Genomic DNA, 24346 nt, shown 5'->3' on the forward strand with positions numbered 1-24346 from the left:
TCTGTGGCACTCCTCCGCAAGAGCCAACTGAAACGCTCACCGAGGCCAAGGCCTGAAGGTCAAGGTCTCGCTTGAGAGCCAACAAGCCTACCGTTGCCTAACAAACTCCCTGTCTTGGTCTGCCCTCTAATGCAGCCCCCGGCCATCACAGCTGACAGCTTTCTGCAAGCAGCAGAGATGGTTTCCTTGCAATAGCCACCCCCCCCCCCCCGAGGTCTCTGCATCAAGGAATCTAAGCATGGAGATATTGAGGCAAACAACAAGCACCAAAAATGCTTATGGACCACGCTCTTCATGTATGTTGGGCTTTGACAACAGTACCTACTGCTACTTAGAGCAACCAAAATTCCTTTGCCCCAACCTTTTTTTAATATATGGAAATGCAAACTGAAAAATAAACAAAGTATCTCAGTCAAGGCTACAGCTGTATTACGTCTTCAGTATACTGCCAACAGCACCATGGTGTAATGCAAAATGGACACTATGCCTGTTTGTTTGCATCTCTTTAAAAGCATCCAGGTTAAACCAAGGATTCTGCAAAACACAGAAAATTATATATATAGTTCTTAATTTGCTAGTGAACTCAGATGACTAGGCGCTCTGGCAGGTTGAGATGGGCAGGATATAGGTCATGTTATTAAAGAATTTTAAAAACAAACAATAATAAAAAAATCAATGCTGCCCTTGCGCTTAAGAGGAAAAAAAGTGAGTTTCTAAGAGAAGAAATAAACAGAGTAGAATCCTTTAGAAATTCCCCAAGGGCTTTCTATATACGTTGTAGCAGAATTAAAAAAAAAAAAAAAAAAGTAAAAAGAGAAGACAAAGCCTAGCACACATTTCCACCCGCTTTTCCAGGTCACTTTGAAAGGCTGTTGAAACAGCCTTCCTTCCCTTTAGCCCCCAAAGGGCCTAAGACACTTCAGCAAGAGCTTTCTGTACTGCACAGCACTAAACAAAGCAACTACAGTAGAGAGATGCAAAGCAGCACAGGCATAACACCAAATAAACTAGTAACAGAAACCAACAAAATAGTAATCTGTGCTATCTTGAAGGCCAAAGCTACGCATTAAACCCTGTACAGCTTTCTCCTTTAATAAAACACCTCCACCACCCAAAAGACCTGAGGTGGACCAGACCTTCCAGGCTCAGGTAAACAATAGTGTGTTAACACTAATCCCGTCCCTGTATTTCAGCTAGGCTCCCCGTGTTCCAAGGGCTGTATGCTAACGCTCAGCTAAGAGTGGCGACACCGAGACTTCCACAGTTGACAGAAAACACTGATCTCCAGCAAGACTTTCACAGCTGTGCTTTGTAAACCTTGTCATCACATCTCGCTGTGCTGAGAGCAGCAGTTGCCCCGTGCCACCCCGATGCTAAGAGCTGTCACCAAGGCAAGAGCTTTTCAGGGGAGGGAAGAGAAGTTTTCTACACCACCATCACATTTTGCAACAGTCTTCAGAGCCTGAATTTCTAGAAGAGGAAAAATGAAACCAAAAAGCCCAGTGCCTCTCAGGGCTTTTTGTACATTGTGATAACCCTAGAAAACACATGAAAAAACTAAGAGAGCTTTCCCCCTGCCCCCAACACCTCCTGCCGACCACCTTAAAAACTACCAGGTCAGAAGGTAGAATTCAGCTCCCAAGAACATGATACTGGGTATTCCTTCATTTCATTCTAACAGCTGCATTTGGAAAATATTTAGCAGAAACTGCTACCATTCACTGTGCTGAAAGGGTAACACCACCACATTATGACGATTCCCGCTACAAAAGGCCTCTTACATCTTGGCCTTTTATGGCTGCTGCAGTATCCCTATATTCTGATTTTTCATTTCTCCTGTGCATGCTGTTTCTGAGTCACACAGATGCAACCCTGTTTGACAAAGCCACAGCCGGTGCCATTTGCCAGTATGCAGACCAATACACAATGTTTCCAGTGCGTCCTTCTACCATTCTGGCAGATTTGCCGTTTGCACTTGAGTGACACAGAAGCGACACAACTATTCCGATAGGCAGGCACAGTGACAGAGAACACCTGCGCTCATTGCGAACAACCTGCCATTAGGTACTGCTGGTCACCTGCCTCGCACAGATGGAGGGAGATCTTTAAACTGGCTTCACTCGACCCACACCATTCCCTTTCCCAAAGGGTCACATTAGGAACCTGCTCTTAACGGTGTGCACCCAAATACTGCAGAAAGCACCTCCGCACTCCTGTTTCTTCTTAATTTCTGCAGATGGTATTAAGACATGGGTTACACCACCTACTAATCAGTCTTGTAAGCACAGTGCAGGTAGCACTACATCCCGGGGACAGGAGACAGCTAGGGTGTCATTTTTCTCCTCCCCTAGACAGGCCCTGGTAGTAGGAAGAAAAGCACAGACAGCTGGCAAAGAGCATTCTCTTCAGTCACCAAAGCATGTTCTTGTAAAGTCTGAGTCCTACTGCATTCATCACATTATGAAATTAGAATTTGTAACGAGGGGGCAGGAGAAGCAGTAGTCTCCCCTTTCAGTTGTTGGGAGGCCATTCCTCCTTCTTGCTTTCAGACTGTACTTCTGTTTCTCACTTTCCGTGAAAGTGACCCACAGTGCCCACTGCCCGCATGCTACTTTCACACGGGAACAAATGAAAACCAGCAAGTCATCTTGGCTGGGATCTACATCTGCATTTCTTCTCATAGATGCCACTGCATCTCCAAAATGGATTTCTGGAGAAGTAGCCTGGCATTTACTTGAAAGTAAAAGCACAAGCTCTTGGTCTGATGCCTGTGCTCCACAACAGTGGAAACTATTTTTTTTAATGGTCATAACAGGAGTGAGAGTATAATGGACTAAGTTAGGGGGCTCACCACATGTATAAAAGTAATTAAAGCAAAATAGTAAGTGGGATATAAATTGGCCACAAAAACACTTCAGCAGAAAATCACATCCCCAGAACTCATAGAGAGAGGCTGAAGCAGTCTTCCAGAAAGCAAGCCGAAGCAAAAACCTCAATAGTTACAAACAGTGCATGACTCATGAGTACAACTCTTTACGGTATTGAGAACTTGATGTGCCCAGAGGTCTTTTTTCATATATAAATTATTTGGGTTGGTGTTTTTTTTTTCCCTTTCCTCTGATTAGAAACAGAAGGTGAAGTGTGTGGATTTCATTAAAGGCTGTACCAAGATTGTTCTAGGGCTAAAATACTGCATTGGGTGACCTGTATTGTATTTTTTTCTCAGCCACTTCTTTTCTGCATGAACTCGGGCAAGTCACAAACAATTCACGCTGACTGCCAATCAGTAAGCCTAGGCTGTATTCCTTCAGTTTACCCAATTCACATAAACTGCATGGACAATCTTTAACATTTGCAAGCTATTGTACAACAGAGCCTCCAGCCACGCTAAATAAAGATAAAATGCTTAAATATTTATAAATTGCTGCTTTTTGCAGTTTAATGTTTGTATCAGAAGTCATTTCTCAACATCACTTCTCTGAAAAAAGCAGAGGATGTCATGGGACCTACTGTCTTGACAACTCATTCCTTTCCAGTACTTTTGACAGAAATGGGGCTGCCTGTTCATTCAGCTGTGCTTCCTGCACATACTCCAGAACTAATGCCTTCGGTGGTTGTCACCGTGCTGCTCTTCCCAGTGTGGCCCCGGGGAGAGGCCGTCTCTATGCTGGGTCACAGCGGCACCGGTGCCTGTTTTCAGGAGCAGGTCCGCTTTGCCGTCAAGAGAAGCTGGTAGCAGATGCAGCACCTGAATCCACATTAGATCTCCCTGCAGGACAGCCACACCAGGGCTCTCCTACAGTCCCCAGAGGGCACATGCTGCCTCTCCAGAAGGTCCTGTCCCACCGTACCTTTTACTGCTGTATTTGCGAGGCTAGAGACAGCTTGCAATATACCCGGTTGTGCTACAATTATAACTGAGCACTGCATACATGTAAAGCACTCCTTGTGCTGCTCAGGTTGGAACAAAAGGGAATTTTGAGCTGCCTGTGGTACAGGTGACGGAACACTGAAAGCATCTACCTTTAATTCCTGCGGGTTTGTTTGGTTTTTCGTTTGTTTTGCAAGGGGGGGAGGAATCCACCTCACAACTAAACAACCACTTCCCATGCTCTCTTTCAGAGACTGATGGGATTATACTTAAGTGACCAACCAAAAGTTTCTGTTGGAATCAGAACAGTAATTAGCCACTGGTTAGGCTACAGAAGAACCAGAAGACAAGGGCCACTCTCTTCAAAGCCCACTAGCACCAACCTCAATTGATTCTCTTGTGTTGAGCTGTCCTCAAGCCATACGACTTACCCAGTCCTTCCACACTTCCTTCTCTCCCAGCAGCAGCTTTGTTTTCCATCACTCCTCATCCTCCTCTCCTTTCAGGGGTCCTGGGAGCAGCTGCACTGTTAGCAACCGCTTTGGCTTCAAACTCCTTTTTTCAAAGGGCACTGGGACATGACAATGCTTTAGGAATCTAATCTGCTGTTTCTGCGCAGGTTACCAAAGACCAAAGCTGCAACCGTCAGAATGAGCTTGAACTGTCTCTTCTTGGGAAGGGAACTGTCAGCGGAAGAGAGAGTGAACGTCCTGCTAATGTCCCTGGGCATTAGCCAACTTGCCCCAATAGGTCAGGGAAATCAGTCATTTTTGAAGAGAAAGAACTGATGTTGCTCTAGCACTCCCATACTGCTCAATGACTTACTGAAAGTGAAAAGTAGCAAAACATCACTAAACACTGAAATTATTAGTTTATATTGACGTTTCAAGTCAGGGAATTCAAGACTACCCACAGAGTGGCAACAGACCTCACTCTAAGTCATGACGAGTGAAGCTTGAGCCCAAACTCAACTTATGGCTTTGTTAGGACATAAGTCTACAACAACCAACTTACATCACATTGAAGGTAGATATTTAAAGGAGGTTTATTGGGGCTAATACTAAACTCAAAACATCCACAATTAAATTTTCCATGTTTATCGCACCAACTGTTGACAGATGAAGTCTCAGTGGAAAGTCCAAATTTTCATTTCTCCATGACTTCCTGAAACATGACTACAGATCTCAATATTTGGCATTTGATCTTCAGAGAGATATATCATGTTTAAGAACATTCTACCAAATACATTTAAATTGTGACTCAAAACCAAAACAATTTGGGAGTTTTGAAACATAAAGCTGTTAGTATGAAATTAGCTTTTATTTTTTACCTCAAAATAAATGCACATTTATCATTTATTCAAATGAAAACTGAAGAAGGGCATCTTAAACAAGAGGGAGCCTTAACAGAGCAAATACCGCAAACATCCTCAAGTTCCTTCTCTGCTATTGCCCTGCTCTGTTTGGCTAAAAACATAACCTTGATATTTTTTTCTGTCAGTTTGGTCAATTAAAAGAAACACTTGAAAATCCCAAAATTACAAGTGGTAGAAAACAAAACCAGGTACTTGTTCTCATCAGAATTCAGGTCCATGTGTTGCCACACGTTTATATAAAACTTTCACTAAGTGTTGTACTAAATAGGATTTAGTAACCTCTTCTGCAGTTTAGCTCTTGATATCTTGGTAAGAGAAGTCAATGCGTAAGCATGTCAGAAGTCAACGCTATAGTGTAACTACAGTATAAGTCTAACAGGGCTTCTAAATACTGTTCACCAGAGTGACGTCTTATAGTTGAACTTCAGTTTCAGCAGGTACTTCAGGTTTACCTGAGCAACATCATACACAATATATCTGGGAATAATGTTAAGGAATAATTACAGTTGCTGATATCAACACAGAAAAACTTCAAAACACAGTCAAACCTCACCTTTGAGCTGAAGTTACCATAGAGATGCCTGTGTGATTAAGCAGTTCTAACAGATCAAACCATAAATCTTTAAATCTGAATTTTCTTTGAATCCGAATATGTTTTATGCAATAGTTAGAAACAAGCAACTAGCAGTCATATGGAGAATTAATGATGGTGCAGCAAGAATCCTGAGTGACAGGTAGGTGAACTGACTTTAGATATAAGGCTATAGCTCTTGAAGAGTATTTTTTGTCAGCCAGAGCCGTAGCACACATCATCTGTCCCACTAACCAAACAGTGGAGCGATGTAGTCTAGATGGTATCTGCAGTTACAGAGCTGGCATCTACAGTTATAACTGCAGTTCTACTGCTACCATCTAGCACAAAGTCATTAAAATCCTCTTAATTTCCTACTAAAAAACCCAAACTGGAATCACAGAGAAGAGTTCTACAATGGTTAGCAGTGCTTGCACATCCTATGAACACACCATTTTTTTCCCAGAAGACTGTCCCAGATCACCTACGTGTTTCCCAATGCTTTAGGCCTCAAACTTACCTCTAATCCCAACTTTAGATGAAAAACACCCCCATTAAACATGGTGTAAAACAAAACGAATGCACATGGTACCTCAATTAGCTAATAACAAGTGTATTATAGTTTATTCTCTGACCAAGACAGATGCTATGTTTAAGAAAATTCAAGATAAAAACACCATTGCCATGAGTTCTGTTGCCAAAACTGCTTGTAAGAGGAAAACACCTTACCAAGCAAGAAGACAGTTTCTATGCAACCCAGAGGGCAGTGAAGAGACTGACCTGGAACCTTAGACATTACTTATTCTTGTGACCTCTTGTGAATGTTGAGCACCCATTCATTTGGGTGCACTTCTGCCTAGAAAGAGGCTTAATGGCCACATCTCTGATGGGCACCTGAGGTCGACCTCAATACTTGCAAAGGGTGTGGGGAACACAAGAGAAGCTGTGTGATGAGACTCCATCAAGCCACAGCGCTGGCTCCCCCACCTCCTCCTGGCCAAGCTGGCCAGCCACAGCACCACAAGGAAGAAACCAAACTGGAGTGAAGTGAAACCACAGGCTGCATTCCCCACCCCTTGTCCTGGCATGTCTCTGGGCCAGACACTATTGGGCAGCATTGTCTGGCCACTCCAGTGCCTTCAGGTATCGAGTCCTGTGGGGGCAACAGCTAATTGCTACATGTATTGTTTCCCTTTTCTGCAGGATGACAATTTAAGTGTTACAACTATAAAATCATCCCCCTTGGAGAAGAGACTAAATTGTCTCCCAGTATTCCAAAGCGTATCTTAAAGAAACAGAACAGTGTGCCAAAACTCCTGACTGACATTAGCGAGATCCTGCTAAACTCAGCAACACTCAAACACAGTGTGCAGCCAACATAACAGCAAAGGATACTCATTATACAGAAGACAGGTATCATTAATTCCTGTTGAGATCCCATTCCCTAAGGGAACCTCTACACCACCAAGGGTGGTAGTGGCTGTGGGATCAGGTGCAGTTTTGCCCAAGCCTAGAAAGGGAAAAAACGTTAAAGTTACAAATCTAGAAGGCAAACACAGATTTTGCACATAAAGAAATTACTCAGCCAGCCAAATATTACTTCACATATATTTTTAGCTGCTGACCAAGTGCAAAAATATATTAAAAAGAACACAAAAAATACAGTCTGTTTATTCAATTCAGCACCACTGTACCTGTTGTAGTCGTATGCTGCTACACTAAAAGTGAGAATTTTAAGACTTTTGGCTGTTAATTAGATAATCTGTATGATCAAAGCTAAACCAGACCAGACTAATAGCTCTAATATCCTATGTCCATTAATGAACACATGCACATACACTCATTACTGAACATTACTGTTCTCCACTCTCCCATCTCAGTACAGAAGATGGTAATGATTACTATTTCTTTTGCTTGAATTAGAGAGCTGAGTCTTTTCTCTCATCCTTTGTCAGTGCCAGATACTGATGCTTTTTGCAGAGGGAAATGTAATGAGAACAGCTGTTCCCTCTGAACTTTTATTCTTAGCTTTTCCCTTTTCCCCAAGCTTCTAAGGCACTTTGAAAGCTAAACAATTATTCTTCTGACCTCTCAAACCTCTCATCTTTCTTCTAAAATACACAGTATTGTTATGATGAAAGCGAGTAAGGCGGCACCTTACATTTTCTCTTGTGTAATATCAAATGAAAGTTTCCTCCTGAACTTCAGGTAACACATTAACTTCAGTATGGACATACCAAGTGTACTAACTCCTGCCTCAAAATGCCACATACGCAGATGCAACTACAGGGCAACATTATGCAGACTCTTAAATAAAATACAACTATGAAATGACTATAGTTCTCTTTGCTAAGCAGAGACACACAATGTGAGCTTGCCATCAATAAAAGATTACAACAACTACTAATGCTTACCTTTCACACTGTGTTTTCCCTTGGGCAATTTTGTTATGTGAGAAGCATTCTTTAGCTCATACCTGGCCAGCACAAAGAACACACAATAGCATTTCATATTCATCTTAAACTATCTTGATGAAAAGTCACATTTTTTACAGGCTTCAGTTTATGGTGAGTTAATATAAAGTCAATTTAGATTGTAACTTCTGGAACTCAGCTGCCTTCCCTTCTTTGTTTTCAGTCACTGATTTTAACAATATTGGCATTTAGTACAAGATTCTAGACCTGAAACACTGATATTTTTTCCCCCCCCAACCAAATAGATCGCATTTTAAGAATCTTGTTTCTAATGAAATACCACGTGCTCTTTCTTCACACTGAAGAAAAGGCTTGCAATTTTAGCATCGCCTTGTACCACGATATATTAAGCTTGTTCAGCAAATACTCTTCATAAGTTACTTACATATTTCCAAGGGCAACTTCTCCCAGTAGTATTAAGCCTATGGGATCAGCTTGAGATGTGTGACAGTAGTTGGCACTCTTGGATACCATGTCTGCAAAATAGATGCCCTTCCCGAACATGTAGCCAGTCTGCAAGCAGCAAAACAAAAAAAGATTGAGACAATAACACAAAGGCAGCATTGAATCCACCTGGCTGGGCTCCCAGGAGAGCAAAGCTGCAACTCAAGCTCTCGTGGACACCAGTCAGCAATCCACTCTGGACATACGATGTCTGCATGCTGAGAGATAATACTGCCCCCCTCCCCCCAAAATTCTCCTATTTAGGTTGTCTCTGACTGTGGCAATCTCTGGGCACAGGGATGGAGGCAGCCAGAGAAGCTGTTTAACGTACCACAGGAGCCTCAGGAGGAGCTATCCGGAGACCCTGCGAGAGTATACCAGCAAAGTTGGTGGTGCGGGAACCGTGCCACAGCAGCTGGCGATTATGAAGCTGCTTAAATGGCTTGTAACGCTGACTCTCTCCTTCACGCTCAATCCTGAAGATCTTAAATTAAAAAATGGACAGGAGAAAAAGAACAACCAAGCAAATAAACCATTACCTTCATGCAACTAATCAGATAACAAACAAAAAAATCACCCGATTTGGAATATGCACTAATCTGCTAGGAAAAGTGATCTGGACGGTTTTTAGTATTTGCTGTTTGCTATGTCATGCTAGCAAAAAAGTAGGTAGCATTGATCACACAGTATTTCTTATCGATTACTTCTCCACCTTCCCTTCTGCATTTTCATGAGATCATAGTTTTCTGAAAAATCATTCAATAAACTTAGGCTTAATTCTAGATGATTATAACCCCACCTCCATTTTGAGGCCAATTAAATTAAAATAAAAACAACCTCAAAGACACCTCATTAAGCTTAGATTCATCTCTGCCTAGACTTTTGCTATGCTATTAAATAGCAATTGGTCTATCAAACCACCCTTTCAACAAAGGAAACCAGATAAGCTGCTCAAATATAAAAGGAAAATGCAAACAAGGAAGTCAACTTAGAGTCCATCTTCACAAGCATAAACCCCAGTATTGCCCAGCTTACATCCACGACTTTGAGATCATATGCATTGTGAGTAGCAGCATGAGTATTTTTCACATATTGTTTAATAATCTTGGCTTCTTCTGAATCTTTGTCAACAACCTGCAAAGAGGCAAATGAGACAAGTTTCTTTAGCATACAAACTAGCAGGCTTCTTACAAAATGTTGACATCCACACTATGCTGGCAACTCTCCAGATTAAGCCTCTTTTATCATTTAGGCAGAAATTTATTCCCAGCTAGAGATGGTGTACAGGTATACAGACAGCACTCAGTCACAGAATGTCTGAGATGGGAAAGCACCTCTGGACACTGAGATGATTTCCAGCTCCCCTGCTCAAAACAGGGTCAGCTGGAAGAGGCTGCCAAGGGCCGAGTCCAATCAGGCTTCCGACACCTCTAGGAGTGGAGCCTCCACAGCCTCTCTTGGCAACCTCTTCCAGTGTTCTGACAGTGTTTGACACAGTAAACAAGCGAAAAACCCAAAAGCAAACACCGTCAATAAAAGCTTTTAATTTTGTTTAAATACAGTTCCCTATATTTCAGTTTGTGCCCATTGCCTTTTGTCACTGGAAACCACCGAGAAGAGTTTGTCTCTGTTTTCTTCACTCCCCTCCCCCATCAGGTATTCATAGACATTGATAAGATATCCCTTGAGACTTCTTTTCTCCAGGTTAAAGAGTCCCAGCTCTCTCAGCATCTCCTCATATGCTCCAGTCCCTTAACCCGCTCAGTGGCCCTTCTCTGAACTCATGCCAATACATCTGTCCACTTATAGTTTAGGTGACTTGTTATACTCTGAACTAAACGGCCATCAGCTTGTATTCACTCGCTCATTTCCTTACCTTAATATCAGTACGAAGTTTTTCATAGTTAATGTCAATTGGGTCTTTATCTCCATCTTCATTTCCACCTCTGAGAAGGCTGTAAGCAACCTCAATATCAAGTAAGTTGTCCAACATTTGCACTTTAGCCTGAAGAATTAAAGAGCTTATTTTACTTGCGCCTTTGACATGTTCAGAGTAACTCTGGAATATCCCAAATTATAGAAGTGTATGCGAATCACTGGCCACACACTGCCATCTAACAACATAACATCATAGCTTTTTTTTTTTTAAGAAAATAAAATACATACACATAAATATATTAAAATATAAATACACGTATGTACATATATATAAGTAGACCATAATATATACATCCTATAATAACTTATACAAATAATTATTTGTATGTGCATAACCACATAAATAAACAAACAAGAAGATATTCTTAAGAAAGACAAGCTTAACCTCATGGAAGCGTGAGGTTAAAGAAGTCTTAAAACCTCACAAATTCTCTGTGTTAGACGTCTGGTCTCAGACCTGTTGCCTGTAGACAACATACGACTTCCAGTCAATACCTGAATGTATTCCAAATTATTTAGGAGAGGTGGTTTCTTCATCCCAAAGTCATGAGGAATCAGAGTATAGAAGCGATTGGAGAGGTCCAAAATCTGGGATTCTGAGCCACTGTCGGAAACCGCCTGGACAAGACAACAAGCACCAAAGAAAATTACTGAGTAAGATTCAGTCTCCATAGCAATAGACACACACAAGATACTTGAGGACTAACAAGCAGTAATGCTGAAACTCTCACAGGACTAAAAATGGCAATTCTATTTAATTGTTTTGCACGTAGGAAGTCACAGTACTTGCACAGAAATACACAGGATTTCCGGTATGAGAAAAATCTATTTGGGATTATGTTTCTGGAAAGCAAAAGAAAGGCTCCTGGATATGGAAGGGGTACATGTCCTTGGCAAGGTTCTGGTCCTCTGACAACTGAAGTAAAACTTCCTGTATCTATGTTTTGCCAGGGAGCCCATGACAAAAAATAGGACATACTGGTACACTACTGCAAGCTGTTCAGGCATACTGTGTAGTCATACGTGGACTGGTCCAGATCACGATGTGTTAATACAGTGATGTCATCAAACCAGACCCTTTACTGTGTCAACTCAACCTTTATTCTCATCCTCTAACAGGCTTCTCTGGGGTGGAAACCCAGCTCACTACTAGATCAAGACACTGGCTTCATTTACTCAGCTGCCACTTGCGCCTGGCTCAGCCTGAGCTTTGTGGTACAAAAGTGTGAAAGATACAAGTACTGCCCAAACTGGTACAACAGCGAAGAGAACTAATGAGTTACATGTGGAAGCGACATCCTCTTCCCCAGCGAAAGTGAGCACAGGTCTTCTTCATACACAGAGCTCAGCATTCACCTCACTCCAAGCCCAGAAGAACTTCTGAATTCCCCTCTTGCTCTAACATCTCTTTCATGCTCACCTGCTGAACCTCATTCAGGATGGAGTACGCACTCTGGATCTGTCGCTTGCTCAGTTTTCCCAATGGCATCTTCTGCAGGTCAATCTGATGGAAGATTTAAATTGTTAACACAGGGTTTTGCTACACTGAAACCACTGCAGCCTTCCTTCTCTGGTTTCTAGGGAACTAGTATCTCCATCCTGGTAGGACTGACCACAGAAAGCATGGAAACACTTCAGAATTGGTATTAATCTCTGTGAATTGAGGAACGACATCAGAAGGACAGTGCACACTACTGAGAAGACATCCTATAAACAAAGGAATACTGCAACAGGAAACCAAGTATGCATGCTAGGACAATACAAAAATAGGGTACTAAGCATCTGGCTTGAAGTTGAATATTAACCTGGCAACAGATGCGTTCCTTAATCATTTAATTAGCCATACATTTCAGGCTGGCAAAGAAGCAACCTCAATTAAATAGTTCTTTTTCATAAGATCATCTGTGTCTATAGGTACAGCCCAGACACCCTCTTCCAGCTTTATCCTACAGTTATCAAGGGTCAAATGCAAAGAGGCTATAAGATGCTTCATATTCATTAATGAAAAAGGAACAACAAAAAAGCACAACTAAATTAAAAGTGGTATCTTGGTTGCCTGCATTTATCCACTGACTTAATTTATATGTTGTTGTTTTGTGTATTGATGGAACTTGAGAGAGTTTCAGATTTGCATTAAATCCTTGCATAGTTAAGGATCATCCAAATGCAAAAACATTTGACAGAAATGAAGTCCAATGGAGTCTTTAACAAAGATTATACATACACCCTCTGGACTTCTGACAGTACTCACCGTACACTCTGCAGGTCAAATTGGCTATTACTTAACTTCATGGGTTTAAGATTCACCTCAAAGACAGAATAGCCTACGAATCCATGTATATCACATACCATCTGGGTAAGTTCCATATTATTTATCCACTATGGAGCTAGGAAACCCAGCCATATGCAAATCTTCTCTGCAAGCTGAACTTGGAAGGCTCTTCCAAGCTAGAGACTGGTGTGAAAGCCCTGAAGTGATTTTGCATGGAGATTTCTACCCTGTACTGGGCTTAGGAGAACTTTCACCTTTAGCTGCAGCTAAGCATAAAGCCAGATACTAAGAAAAGTCAGGACGGACTGCAAGAGAGAAGGTGGGCTTCAAAACCAATCACGTCTTGGGGACACATGAGGCACAACGCCAAGATTAATAACCTAATGAAAAACAACCTGCAATACATCTGTGGCTCTCAAACTTTTGGGGCCAATACTTCCCTGTTGAGTACCAATCATCCGCATTATCTAATTAGTAGCTGAAAAATCATGAAGGACATGTAAAAGTAAAATGGGCCATTTAACTTGGGCGTGCAGAATAGCTGCAGACACCTATACTAACTGTAAGTTACATAAACCTATAAAATAACATGTATAAGCACTAACAGCTAAACACTAACACCTATAAACTAACACATCCCCCAGTAATGTGATTTAGGAGCACATCTACTGAGCCCACAAACAGCCAAAGGGCTGGAGTTTGCGTCCCCTGTGGCTCATGGGAGGTGAACAGATCTAACCTCTGATGTAAAGCTAAACTGCATCCAAAGCTTTATCATTAAATGCATCAAAAGAGCACAAACAGCCAAGGGGCTAGGTCTAAAACAACAGCACTGCAATTACTACCAGATGCACCGAGGGCAGCACGAAGAATCAGCTCCACATCACAGATGTGTGCACCAAGATTGTCACGAGAGGCAAGGGGGATGTTTGCCTTCCACCAAGAAAGAAAGGGTACAGCAGTAGAGCAGATTCAGCCCTCTAACTAGCAATTTCATGCAAGGCAATGTCACAGACAATTGTAATAAACTGTATGCTTGGTGAGGTAAAACCTTAAAAGCTAAATGAAAAGCAGGAAAAGAAATGCATCAGATTTACTCTACGACAGTAGATTTTTTTGCTACAGTTTTGGCAGAGTGAGAGCACCTCGATGGAACGAAATACTTGAGATCAGACTGATTAAAGAAAGCAAGCAGCAGTTTTCGGAGGATGCACAGAAACCTCTAACTAGGAAAAGCATTATTTCCTCTAACGGAAAACAGCTGTTCAGCAGCAACAGTACAGGAAGATAAATCTAATAGGAAGACAGGCCCATCTGGACTCCTAGGTCTGCTATAGATCTGCAGATGGTGTGAATTAACATAGTTTCAACAGTTCTACAAGACCAAATTACATCAGATGATTATCAGTTCAGTCTTTAGCCAGTTGCAGTTACAAAGAATTACAAATATTTTAGCAGACTGATGTAAAGAACCATTGAAGATATACGAGAACACAATTAACCCAAGGTACTGCAAAATGTTGGGCAAGCCACCTGAAAGCTTTCAGATAAGCTCTATGAAATGGTGCAAAGCCTGTTCTGAAAAGCAGGTACACAAAATACTGATACAGAAAGCAAACAGCAGCCGCTTAAATATGAAGTCTTAGGGCAGGATAATTAAGGTGGCTGAAGAAAATTGAAATGTGTTATTTAGAACTAAGCCAGTTTGAATGGCTGCATTAAAACAAAATGCAGGATCTCTAAACATCAGTAAAACTGCTTCTATGCAAGGAGAGACAGACAATACTACCCGACCACTCTCTGAAAGCTTGTTAGAAATGTGGCTCAAGGAGTATGGAGAAAAGACGAATGGATGAAGATAGGGTATCATTAGAACAAATGAGAAATACAACCAAAAAAGTCTCAAGTTTGGCCCTGTTCAGAAGAAGCTCTGGACTCTGTCAAGGCACTTCATTCGCGTATGTATTAACTGGCAGCACTTCTGAAGTCTGAACTGCAGGCCCATTTGCTACCTAAATTAGGGGTAGTGCTGCCCCCCTCAAAATGTGGTTCACCACTCACAAAACCCAGAAGTGCCTCCAGCCTCACATGGGCAGCAAGTCGGTTCTGCGTTAATATTTTAAGAGCGTTCAGTGAACAGTGGTCATGATGCATGTTATCACGGGGGGAAAAAAACCCCCACCAACAAAAAAAAAAGACAACCATAGAATGATTACTGATCCCAGGACTGGCAGATGGGTTTCTCAGAAGTTTCTTAAATTGAAGATGCTAATACAGACATTCTACACTGAAGAACACAGAATGTACCCCCATGTTTTAAAAACTGCATGTGGCATAACTAAGTTACTACTTCCAGTGCTTGGCAAATTCTGGTCAGACTCTTGCCCTTATTTTAAGGCCAATCTGAAACTTGCACTGATGTCTGGGAAGTATGATACACCCTGAACTGCAAAGAACTTGCTTCTGGCTGTAAGTATGATGGAGAGTTAGCACCGAGAAACATGAATGTGTGTAGTCACCTCAAATTCCACCATCGCTTTCTTCATGCTCTCCACATCAAAGATCATCTTAATAAGGTCTTGGATTGGCTTAGCAAGTTTTGATTTTGTCCCAGCACCTACTGTCAGTTTCCTGACAGCTTCTTCATCCTGGGAGGTAAAAATAGTATCAGAATTAGCAAAATCACAAAGGATAAAAGTAACAGGCTGGCTGCCATGGTAACAGCTGAAAACCAATTTAGTGTATGCATACTATGACTAGCCTTAAGTTCATGGGGAGCGTGGGACATTGCTCTGACATTTTGGAACAAAGGGGGTTTAAAAATCCACCTATTCAGTAATTTGGCAGACATTATTTCAAGAGGTGGCACTGTAAAATACAAGTAGAATTAAAGGAATAGGATCTCTCCATGTGTCTCTGCTTCACCTCAAGCAACAGTATGAATTACTTTTTCTGCAAGCTTTCTGCTGCATAGAGGCCTTGATACGAAAAAAATACTATTTACTTTGTTGCTTTTATGACAAAATAGAGATGTAATCACTAGTTTCACTAAGTTTTTCTAATGAAAACTGTCACAGATGAGTACAGGAATCATCAATTAGCCATAGTACCATCTAGATGCTTTCATTGATAGAGCATTGCATGAATAAAGCATCTGCCAGATGCCTCAGAATATCACTGTACACTGCAGTGTGACAGATGCTTTGCCACTGTAATATTCAAATTTCCAGAAACAAAGCTAAGCATCGAGTACTTCGCACTGAAAGATGACATCCGGTAATCTGGCCACAGAAAAATGCAACAGCTTGAAAATACATTCTCTTGTATCTTTATAGCTATTAACAGCATTCAACTGTTTTATCTGAAAATAGCTTAAGTTATGAGTATGCCTTTAAATAAACACACAAACCCCCACTGGGCAAAAGGAAGAGAATTATTTAGTTTAGCTGTCTGAATAGCCACATCTCACTGGCAGTGAATAATTTCTCTTCCTCAGCCTGCTCAAGATGTGCACTAAGCAGAATGCTGCACAGGAGCTGCTTCAGCACTTGGGAGGGTTTTGGATGCAGAAGACAGACGAGAAGTATCTCTTTCAAAGAAAAGAAAATGGTGTTTTCAGACAGGTTATATGTGAAGTAACTACTGAATTAAGTTCAAATTAAACTTAAAATTAAGAGAGTGAGCAGGAACAAGCACTAAACAGGACTTCAGACTTGACAATGGAAAACTACGTAGTTTCCCCAACACATCTATTTTAACGCATGCCACTCATGGATCTACAGCTGCTTTCTGTAGCACAGAGAAGATGCAATAGTCGCACCTGCACTTCGTTCCTCAGGTTTGGCAAGTGTAAGCGATCCAACAGCGAGCACAGAACAGCTATAGCAGAGCAGTTAAGCAATGCTCCACCTGGTACAGGGACATCACAGAGTTACCTGTCCATAATCTATCTCCAGTGGGTAGAATTTTTTTGGGTATTTAGTGAAGCTCTTGGAATGCCAAGAATTGCCAGTTTTCTCTTCATACAAATTCAGGAAGTGTTCAACGGCATCTTCTTTTGACGGCATCTGCTCCAGCTTGTTACTCCCTATTACAGTGCCCACACGACCCCAAGATCTGAACACCCAGTATCTAGAGAAGAGAAACGTGAGAGAAGAACCGATGTAAGATACACTGGTTCTAGATCTCGGTCCAAATGAAATGCCCTGCAACAGCTATGCAACTGCATGCGAATCACCCATCTGCATACCATCAATTTTATGAAAGACATTCTCTTATCAAAGACTGTAGGAGAGCAACAGAAGAGCCACCACAGAGCATACATCCGAGAACTGGTGTGAAAAAATGCCTGGTGTTAACATGCCAGACCTAGAGCCCCGAGGATAAATGTTTGCACAGCAGGAAAAGAGAGGCTAATCTCTTCAGTCTTCATGTTTCACAAATACGAATTTTCAGACTATTGGGGTCGTGTATTTGAAAAACACAGTGCATCTTTAAGCCTGAAGTCCTAAAGTTCAGATTTTTAGAGACACTCAAGTGTTGGTTTGTATTACTGACATCACCTTGGGTAAGCTTCCGTAGCGTTTACAGGGACACAATCAATCAACCTTCCTCATGTCACGCATGAAACGCAGGCACAGAGATGCTCCCATGCACTGAATTGCAGATCCAGATTCAAACCCCACATACAAGAGCCAGCAACAAAAGCTTATTAGGAACACTAAAGTGCAATAAATTCAGAGCTGAACCAGGTTTGCTGCTGACAGCAATTAGCTCCCCTGGATTTCTGTGCACCCCTATGTGCTTGGGGGGCCAGTTTCATTTTACGGAACCCTCTCAACTTCTTTATCTATTCAGTAATGCAACCACTGGACAGCTCTGCCACGCGTCTGATGAGCCTGGAAGGCTAAACCATGATTGTCCCCTGACCATTTCAGTACATTTTGTTAAGCCTCAGGGCACACAACACAGGACTAAATTGTGGTAGAACAGCCAGAATCTGGTTTTATTTCCCAAGGTTACAGCTCTGCAATTAGAAGAAAAGACTAAGCTGGAGAACATGGGAAAGATTCCCACCACTGCTGACTGTACATGTGGGGCCTTGATGTTAGAACAGAGGAACCATCACCAAACTCTGCTTCTGTATTTTGAAGAGCAGCGATCAGTCACAGAGCATTATGACCCTCACATTAGCCACTTAACCCAGTCCTAAAGGCGCCAACTGTACGAGCCTTGGTCATCCCAGGATACAGGAATGAACACTACCAGGTGCAATTCTGCAAACTCACTCACCTCACAACTTATGGGAAAGTCACTGAGATCCGTCAAAGGTCTCTGTAGGCTTTGATCTAAACAAGGTTTTGTCAACACCACAAAGAAACACCTCCACACAGAACAGAGATCTCTCCATGGGTGGTATGTTTGCTGCTTTTGTAGTTTTTGGTGCCTTTGGGGAGTTTTTTGGGGTGGTGGGGTTTTTTTGTTGCTGTTGTTTCTTGGTGGAGTTTTTTTTCTCCCTTTTTAAATAAACAAACTTATTCAGATCTCCTCAAAGACATGTTACTCATACTTTGCTTTTGTAGATGCCAAAAATACAGTGTTTACTGGAAAAAAGTGAACAGAAGTATTTCTAGGGAAAACTAAACTCACCTGTTCTCTCTGTCATCCTCTAGCAGCTGCAGTTTATAATAGGAATTTGTTCCTTTCACAATATCTACTAGTCCCAAGGTTGCACTGAAAATCTTTCCACCTTTTTCAAAGACATGAGCAGAGTCCTCCAAACCTACAGAGAAGAAACAAATTGGGACAGAGGAGGTTACCATTTTAGGCCTCCTTCCTGCATTTGTGCTCACCCAGATGTTCCATGAAGTAGCGTGACTCTTAAAATACCACACAACCAGTGACCACATGCTCATTCAAAACTACATGAAGCATATTTTCTTTTTGATAAATTGTGAGCATCTATCTTTAGATAGACTGGAGTGAACATCAATCATAGCTAGAGGAAAAAAGATGGTAACTTCGTAAGGGACCATCTAAAATCTAGCATTTAACACCCTGTGACAGGCTGAAGCAATTCCCAAGAGAAATACAGGCTCTGCAGGTGTCACATCAGCAAACGGACTGAAAACCAAACGGCTAGTCTTGGATGCAGCATCTGAACAATGTCCACGCACCGCAAGTTTGGAGAGTAGCATCAGCTGCCCCCTGAAGAGTCCAGGGGCAGATACTCACACCAGACCTGTGGCCTCTGCTGGCTGGGTCTTTACTCACCCCACTGACAGATGCTCCAGAAGCTGAACAAGGTGTAGACCCTAGTTTTAAGTGGTCCTTCTGAAAGTTGCACTAGAAAATCCTGGAATAGCCAGCTCTGGATGGATGCCAATCAATATCCTTCCTCAGACAGTGAGCAAAAATGGTTTAAAAATTTACATTCCTTTTATGGAACCTTTATACTGTCACAGAAAAACATTTTGCAAATGATAACACATCCTGAAGATTGTGTGTGGTGCAGGCACAGCCATTGTTATCACTCACCAGAATCAGGATCTACTGCTGCTCCACCCTTAACTGTTAGCTTCATTTTCTTTTCAGACTTGCTAGGTCCTGCAGCAAAAGAGAGTTCATTTTTTTCCTAGGCAGACAACACAGCCTGACTTGAATCAACAGTTAAATTTTCAATTTGCATAACTATCACCCTAAGGAGACTTCAAATCAGATTTCCAGTATATAAGTACAATGACTTCCATGGCTTTTTTTTAACCTGGCTTTAGCAACCAATTCATAGCCCCCCACCCCACCAGCAAAACAAAAAATAAGATCTTCCCAGATTCTATCTATCTCCTTCCTTCTGGCCCCAGGGCTGGCCTGTGTCAGTTTTTCACCTGCGCAACAGATAAAAGTCACATTTATGGTTGTGTTTAAGTGGTATTTAAAACCTCACAGGGCACGGGGGATGTTCAGATACTGCAGAGACGCTACTGCTGTGAGACAGCCTTGCAACAACATACCCAACTGTACGACAGAAACCTATGCTTGGAGGACATGGAAAATGGGTTCTGAAGATGCACAAGCAAATCCAATGGTTTTGTTCACCGTCCAGCATTAATAATGCAAGGCCTCTACAGCACTGGTGAGGAATGCCACCGGTGTTGGATGTTTTTTCTCCTCCGTTAAAGAAGTGTTACTTTCTAAACCACGTAGAACAAAGACCCATTGCTCTGGACCTCAGTTTTTTCTTACTTGCCAACACCCCTTGGGGGGACACTGCAGTGTTTGTCACATCTTGGTGCCCCAGTACCTCCCTGAGCTGCAACACCAACCCAAAGTGGCAGAGGAACTGATGTGTTATGAGGAAGAGCCTGGGCTGATGTCATCAGGGAGCCTGGGCACACACAGCACAGAAGATCTCTGAAGCAAGACTGAACTAGAGGAAACGAGCTAGTTCAGGAGATAGCTTCATGTTTACCTAAAGCTATTCTTGACCTGAGATCTCATTACTTAAATTTATTTTGAGAAAAAGGGCAGAGAACTCAAGGAAAGAGCAAGGATAGACTATACCCAGGTTTGCTTTGTGCATGCACAGCACTGAACAGGCCTACGGAGAAACAACCACTTTGTTCTTCACCTTGTTCTTCTTTGACCTTCCCAGCACTCTTCATACTTGGGGGCTTGCTGCACTTCCCATCCACGGCCATTTCCTCATGCTCCATTTTCACCTCCGCACCCCAAGGTGAAAGCGCATGGAGAGACACAAGCTCCTGAAAGTCCTTGCTAGAGGACTTCACATCCTGAAGAAACTCCTCCGAGACCACACGGACCTTGGCCTCCTTCACTTCTTCCATCTTCTTGCTCATTTTCTCCACATCCTCTGCAGAGACAGGGTAGGAAACAAAGGAAAAAAGCATCAGTGAGGTTTCAGACTTTAGCCCCTCCCTCTGGGCATGATTCAGGGTTCTGTAACACTTTGCGGAAACACAATTCCACCACATTTTAGATTGACCTTTGCAGGGGAAAATCCCCATCGGCTCAAAGCTGCAGCTTGCGCTAGAGCAGGAACACTCCTGTTTTATGCGGCTGGTCCAGCTCTCCCCTTCCCACAGCTGGGCCTGTTACAGTCCCCCTTGGACCTCCTGGCAGGTGGGAGCAGATCCACCTCAGCAGCCAGTTTGCACTTCAACTCCAACAGGGAGCGAAAGCAGACCTAAAGTTGCCAGCAGAGAACAACTGCCCTCAGGCACCCACAGTCACTCTGCAGCTTCTCCAAGGCAAGCGTGGATGCAGCCCCAGCACCTGTCATCCCCACAAGGGTGGCCTGCACACCACCGTGGTCTGCATACAGACCCAACAGAGCATCACTGCCCAACCCACAGGGTTAACTTGCTAGGTAAGTAAAACTCAAACAGCACACATCTGTCTTTAATTTTCCAAGTGCACTAAGGCCACCTGCACACACAAAACACTCCCCCTAATCCAAACACTGATCCCCAGACAGCTCCAAGGACACGTGTCCTCTGTAATCTGCTCAGCTACCAGTAACCAAGGCACAGCTGCTCACTCTGTGTGCTGATGCACAGGGTGGCCTTGTTAGCTGTTGTTGTCATCTTTCCTCCCAGGTCCTCCACAATGCCTTTCACCTCCTCCTTGTTCTTTGACAGCTTTCCAAGAACCAGGATCTTCATGTTGGTCAGCGGTTTGTCTAGGGGTTAGGAAGTAACACAGTGTGTCAGCAACAGGCGCAGAGCCCCCCAGACAAATAACAAGCACAAAGGGACAGCATCTCAGTAAAATCAGCCCAACTGGCAGGGAGACAAGGGTCCAAGCAGGTCTGACCTGTGTTACACAAGTGGGAGGAAGCTTCCCCTTCACCTAGGAAAGGCACCAAAGCTCAGCACCAGCCAACAAACAGAAGTGATGGAAGACAGCAAAGATGGATATGTAGGCACATTATTTGCCTGGTTTTGTGTTTTTTTTTTTCCCAACTAAAATTAAAAAAGAAAAATCAGCCTGCTTCGGCACTATGCTACTTCAGGCTGTGCTCTGCTTCCCTCTTCTTTTGATGCCTGGACAGCATGGCAGAAACTCACTGTAACATGAAAGCTCCTGCCTCTTCAAAAGGAAATCTGTTTTTGAGGGGCTGTAGAAAGGATTGCCTCTCAAGCAACAGTGTTACTACATTACAGTACATTTGAGTCTTCATCTTTCAGACAGTACAAGGTTGTACCTGATGAAAACCCCATAACAAGTCAGGAGCAAACTGGTACCCATCTGATGTTCCATCACATGATCGTGTTAACACTTTGCAATGCAAGCTGCTCCAAGACATGGCAAGTGTCTAAGAGCGCATCTGCACTGCTGAAGATACATGCTATTAACTCTGGCTGGCCAGTTGAGGGTGTTGTTTCCTCTTCTCCCCCAGCTCGGAGTAGCTAGGCTGCTAGCAAACAAGGTAACCCGACTCTGGTCTAACTTTTGAGTTTACTTTCAGGGCACACTGGGGCTGGAATCAACTTGCCAATCAGAACCAAGGTCTTCATTGCTAAATTAACACGACCTGGCTAAAACTGTGCAGAATTACAACCTTTTCACCAAGTAACAATAAACCTCTGCTACCAAAACTATGGCCAGGGCTAAAAAAGGCTGAGTAAGAAAGAAAGTATAACTCTTTGTGGACAGGCTGTATCACTAAAGCATGCAACTCACTCCAACAGCCAGCCCAACCTTTTGCCAATTTGCGGACGGGAGACAATATATCTATTTTGCATAAGGGCAGTCAGCGTCAGTGATTGGTAAAGCCAAATCCCATTGGAGGATTATAAAAAAAACAACCACCTATTGCTCTTAAAAACCCAACACAACGTGGAATATCTGGCATTATGGAGGTCCCTGGATGTTCCCCAAGAAATGAAGCAAGAAGGTATTTTACAGCAGGTCTCTCCTGGGACACATTTTCCAACATCAGCCTTTAAGTTTCTGATTCATTGCAAGCACTTCCTCACCATCAGCAAATACATATTATACCAAATGATTTGTTAGAAAACAACCAGGACCTCAATACCATGTCCCCAGACAACCCACCATATCAGTGTCTACCCGCACTAGGAAGATAAAGCGTGTAAGACTCTGCTACACTGCGTTGTACCAGCAGAGCTCTGCCTGCCTGGGGGCAGAAGAACAGCACGCCTGTTTGGGGTGGCACGTTTATCTGGCTGGGAATGGCATTATGCACCACCCTGACCTCCACTGACCCATGCCCAGCCAGCCGCTTACCTCTGGGGGCGGACACAGTCTCTGCCAAAGGAGCAGATGCGGAGGGAGGAGGCACAGAGTTCACAGGTGCAGCATCTGGAGGGAATACCCTGTCCTGCTTCTTACACTTAAATTTCTTCAGGTACGGAATTTCCCGGAACTCCTGTAGGGTGTTAAGCATAAGCAGAGTTTAAAACCAACAAATCTTATAATAAGATTTAAAGGCTAAACTGAGTGCTGGCCAGATGTTAGCATTTACTGCAGGTCTTGAAAAGGATTTCCGAGACATTCATATCAAGGGAGGCAAATACCCACTTTACTGACAGGGAAAGCCAAACTAGAAGAGGGTAAATGATGGATTTCAAATCAAAACAGCAACATCTCTTTCAGTTTAGTGTTACTGGAAAAAATATGATTCAGTTATGCATTAGCTGCCTACCCCTGGAGGGATGTAGTTGTGACAGGACTTCCCCACTGTGACACCTGCTCAGCACTGCAGCACACTCTGGCATCCAACACTGACTGCTGCTTATTCAGTCCCCTTCCAAGAGGTAACATCAGTTAAGAAACATGCTTCAGATCATCAAATTTGCAGTAAACACCCACCTTTGGGATTACCCAGTCTTTCCTGTTGGGCGTCTGCGTTTTAGCAACACACTTGGTCCAGGCAGTAATATCCCCAGAACAGTAATATGCGTCGCTCTTGAACACAAACTGCCCCTTACACTCCTCGCAGGGAAGCAGAGCTCCAAATGCCATTCCATCTGCTACTCGGTCCAAAATCTAAAGCAACGAAGAATACAAAACAGGTCACGGCAGAAGGAGGCTGGAAGCCCACACACTACACTACATTGGGCTGCACAAGGAAAGAACTGCCAGGCTGCTGGCACGCAGATGCTCCCAGCGCTTGTCATGCAAACACGACACATAAACCAAGACTCTTACCAGCACCGAGTGATTTATGATGCCTCAAAGACAAGACATGAAGCTTCCCTGGTCATACCATGTCTGCTCACACCCTCTCCTAGACTCAGCATTCAGGAGAGCATACCTACCACCACACAGCACCTGACCAGGCAGCCGTGCCAGAACAGCCAAGGAGGAGACCAGCTATGGCATCTGAGCACATGAGTAGGTAGCTGGGAATGCAGGC

At 43.0% G+C, this 24346-nt stretch overlaps 1 protein-coding gene across 1 annotated transcript in view; it reads right to left on the reverse strand.

Moving 5' to 3' along the window:
* Positions 1 to 4891: 4891 nt before the first annotated feature.
* PARP1 (poly(ADP-ribose) polymerase 1) overlaps positions 4892 to 24346 on the reverse strand; it is a 32739-nt gene continuing 13284 nt past the window's right edge. The window contains exons 7-23 of the mRNA XM_080408730.1: positions 23800 to 23976; positions 23215 to 23356; positions 21503 to 21643; positions 20573 to 20815; positions 19483 to 19551; positions 18595 to 18727; positions 16881 to 17076; positions 15465 to 15593; positions 12094 to 12177; positions 11169 to 11291; positions 10612 to 10740; positions 9771 to 9869; positions 9067 to 9219; positions 8677 to 8804; positions 8232 to 8293; positions 7213 to 7327; positions 4892 to 5723 (exon numbers count right to left, since the gene is read on the reverse strand). Of these exons, the coding sequence (XP_080264856.1) occupies positions 5642 to 5723; positions 7213 to 7327; positions 8232 to 8293; positions 8677 to 8804; positions 9067 to 9219; positions 9771 to 9869; positions 10612 to 10740; positions 11169 to 11291; positions 12094 to 12177; positions 15465 to 15593; positions 16881 to 17076; positions 18595 to 18727; positions 19483 to 19551; positions 20573 to 20815; positions 21503 to 21643; positions 23215 to 23356; positions 23800 to 23976 (2205 nt within the window). The 3' untranslated portion in view covers positions 4892 to 5641. The remainder of the gene's footprint in view (positions 5724 to 7212; positions 7328 to 8231; positions 8294 to 8676; positions 8805 to 9066; positions 9220 to 9770; positions 9870 to 10611; positions 10741 to 11168; positions 11292 to 12093; positions 12178 to 15464; positions 15594 to 16880; positions 17077 to 18594; positions 18728 to 19482; positions 19552 to 20572; positions 20816 to 21502; positions 21644 to 23214; positions 23357 to 23799; positions 23977 to 24346) is intronic.

The sequence above is a fragment of the Falco punctatus genome (assembly GCF_963210335.1).
Source record: "Falco punctatus genome assembly, chromosome: 12".
Lineage (NCBI taxonomy): Eukaryota > Metazoa > Chordata > Aves > Falconiformes > Falconidae > Falco > Falco punctatus.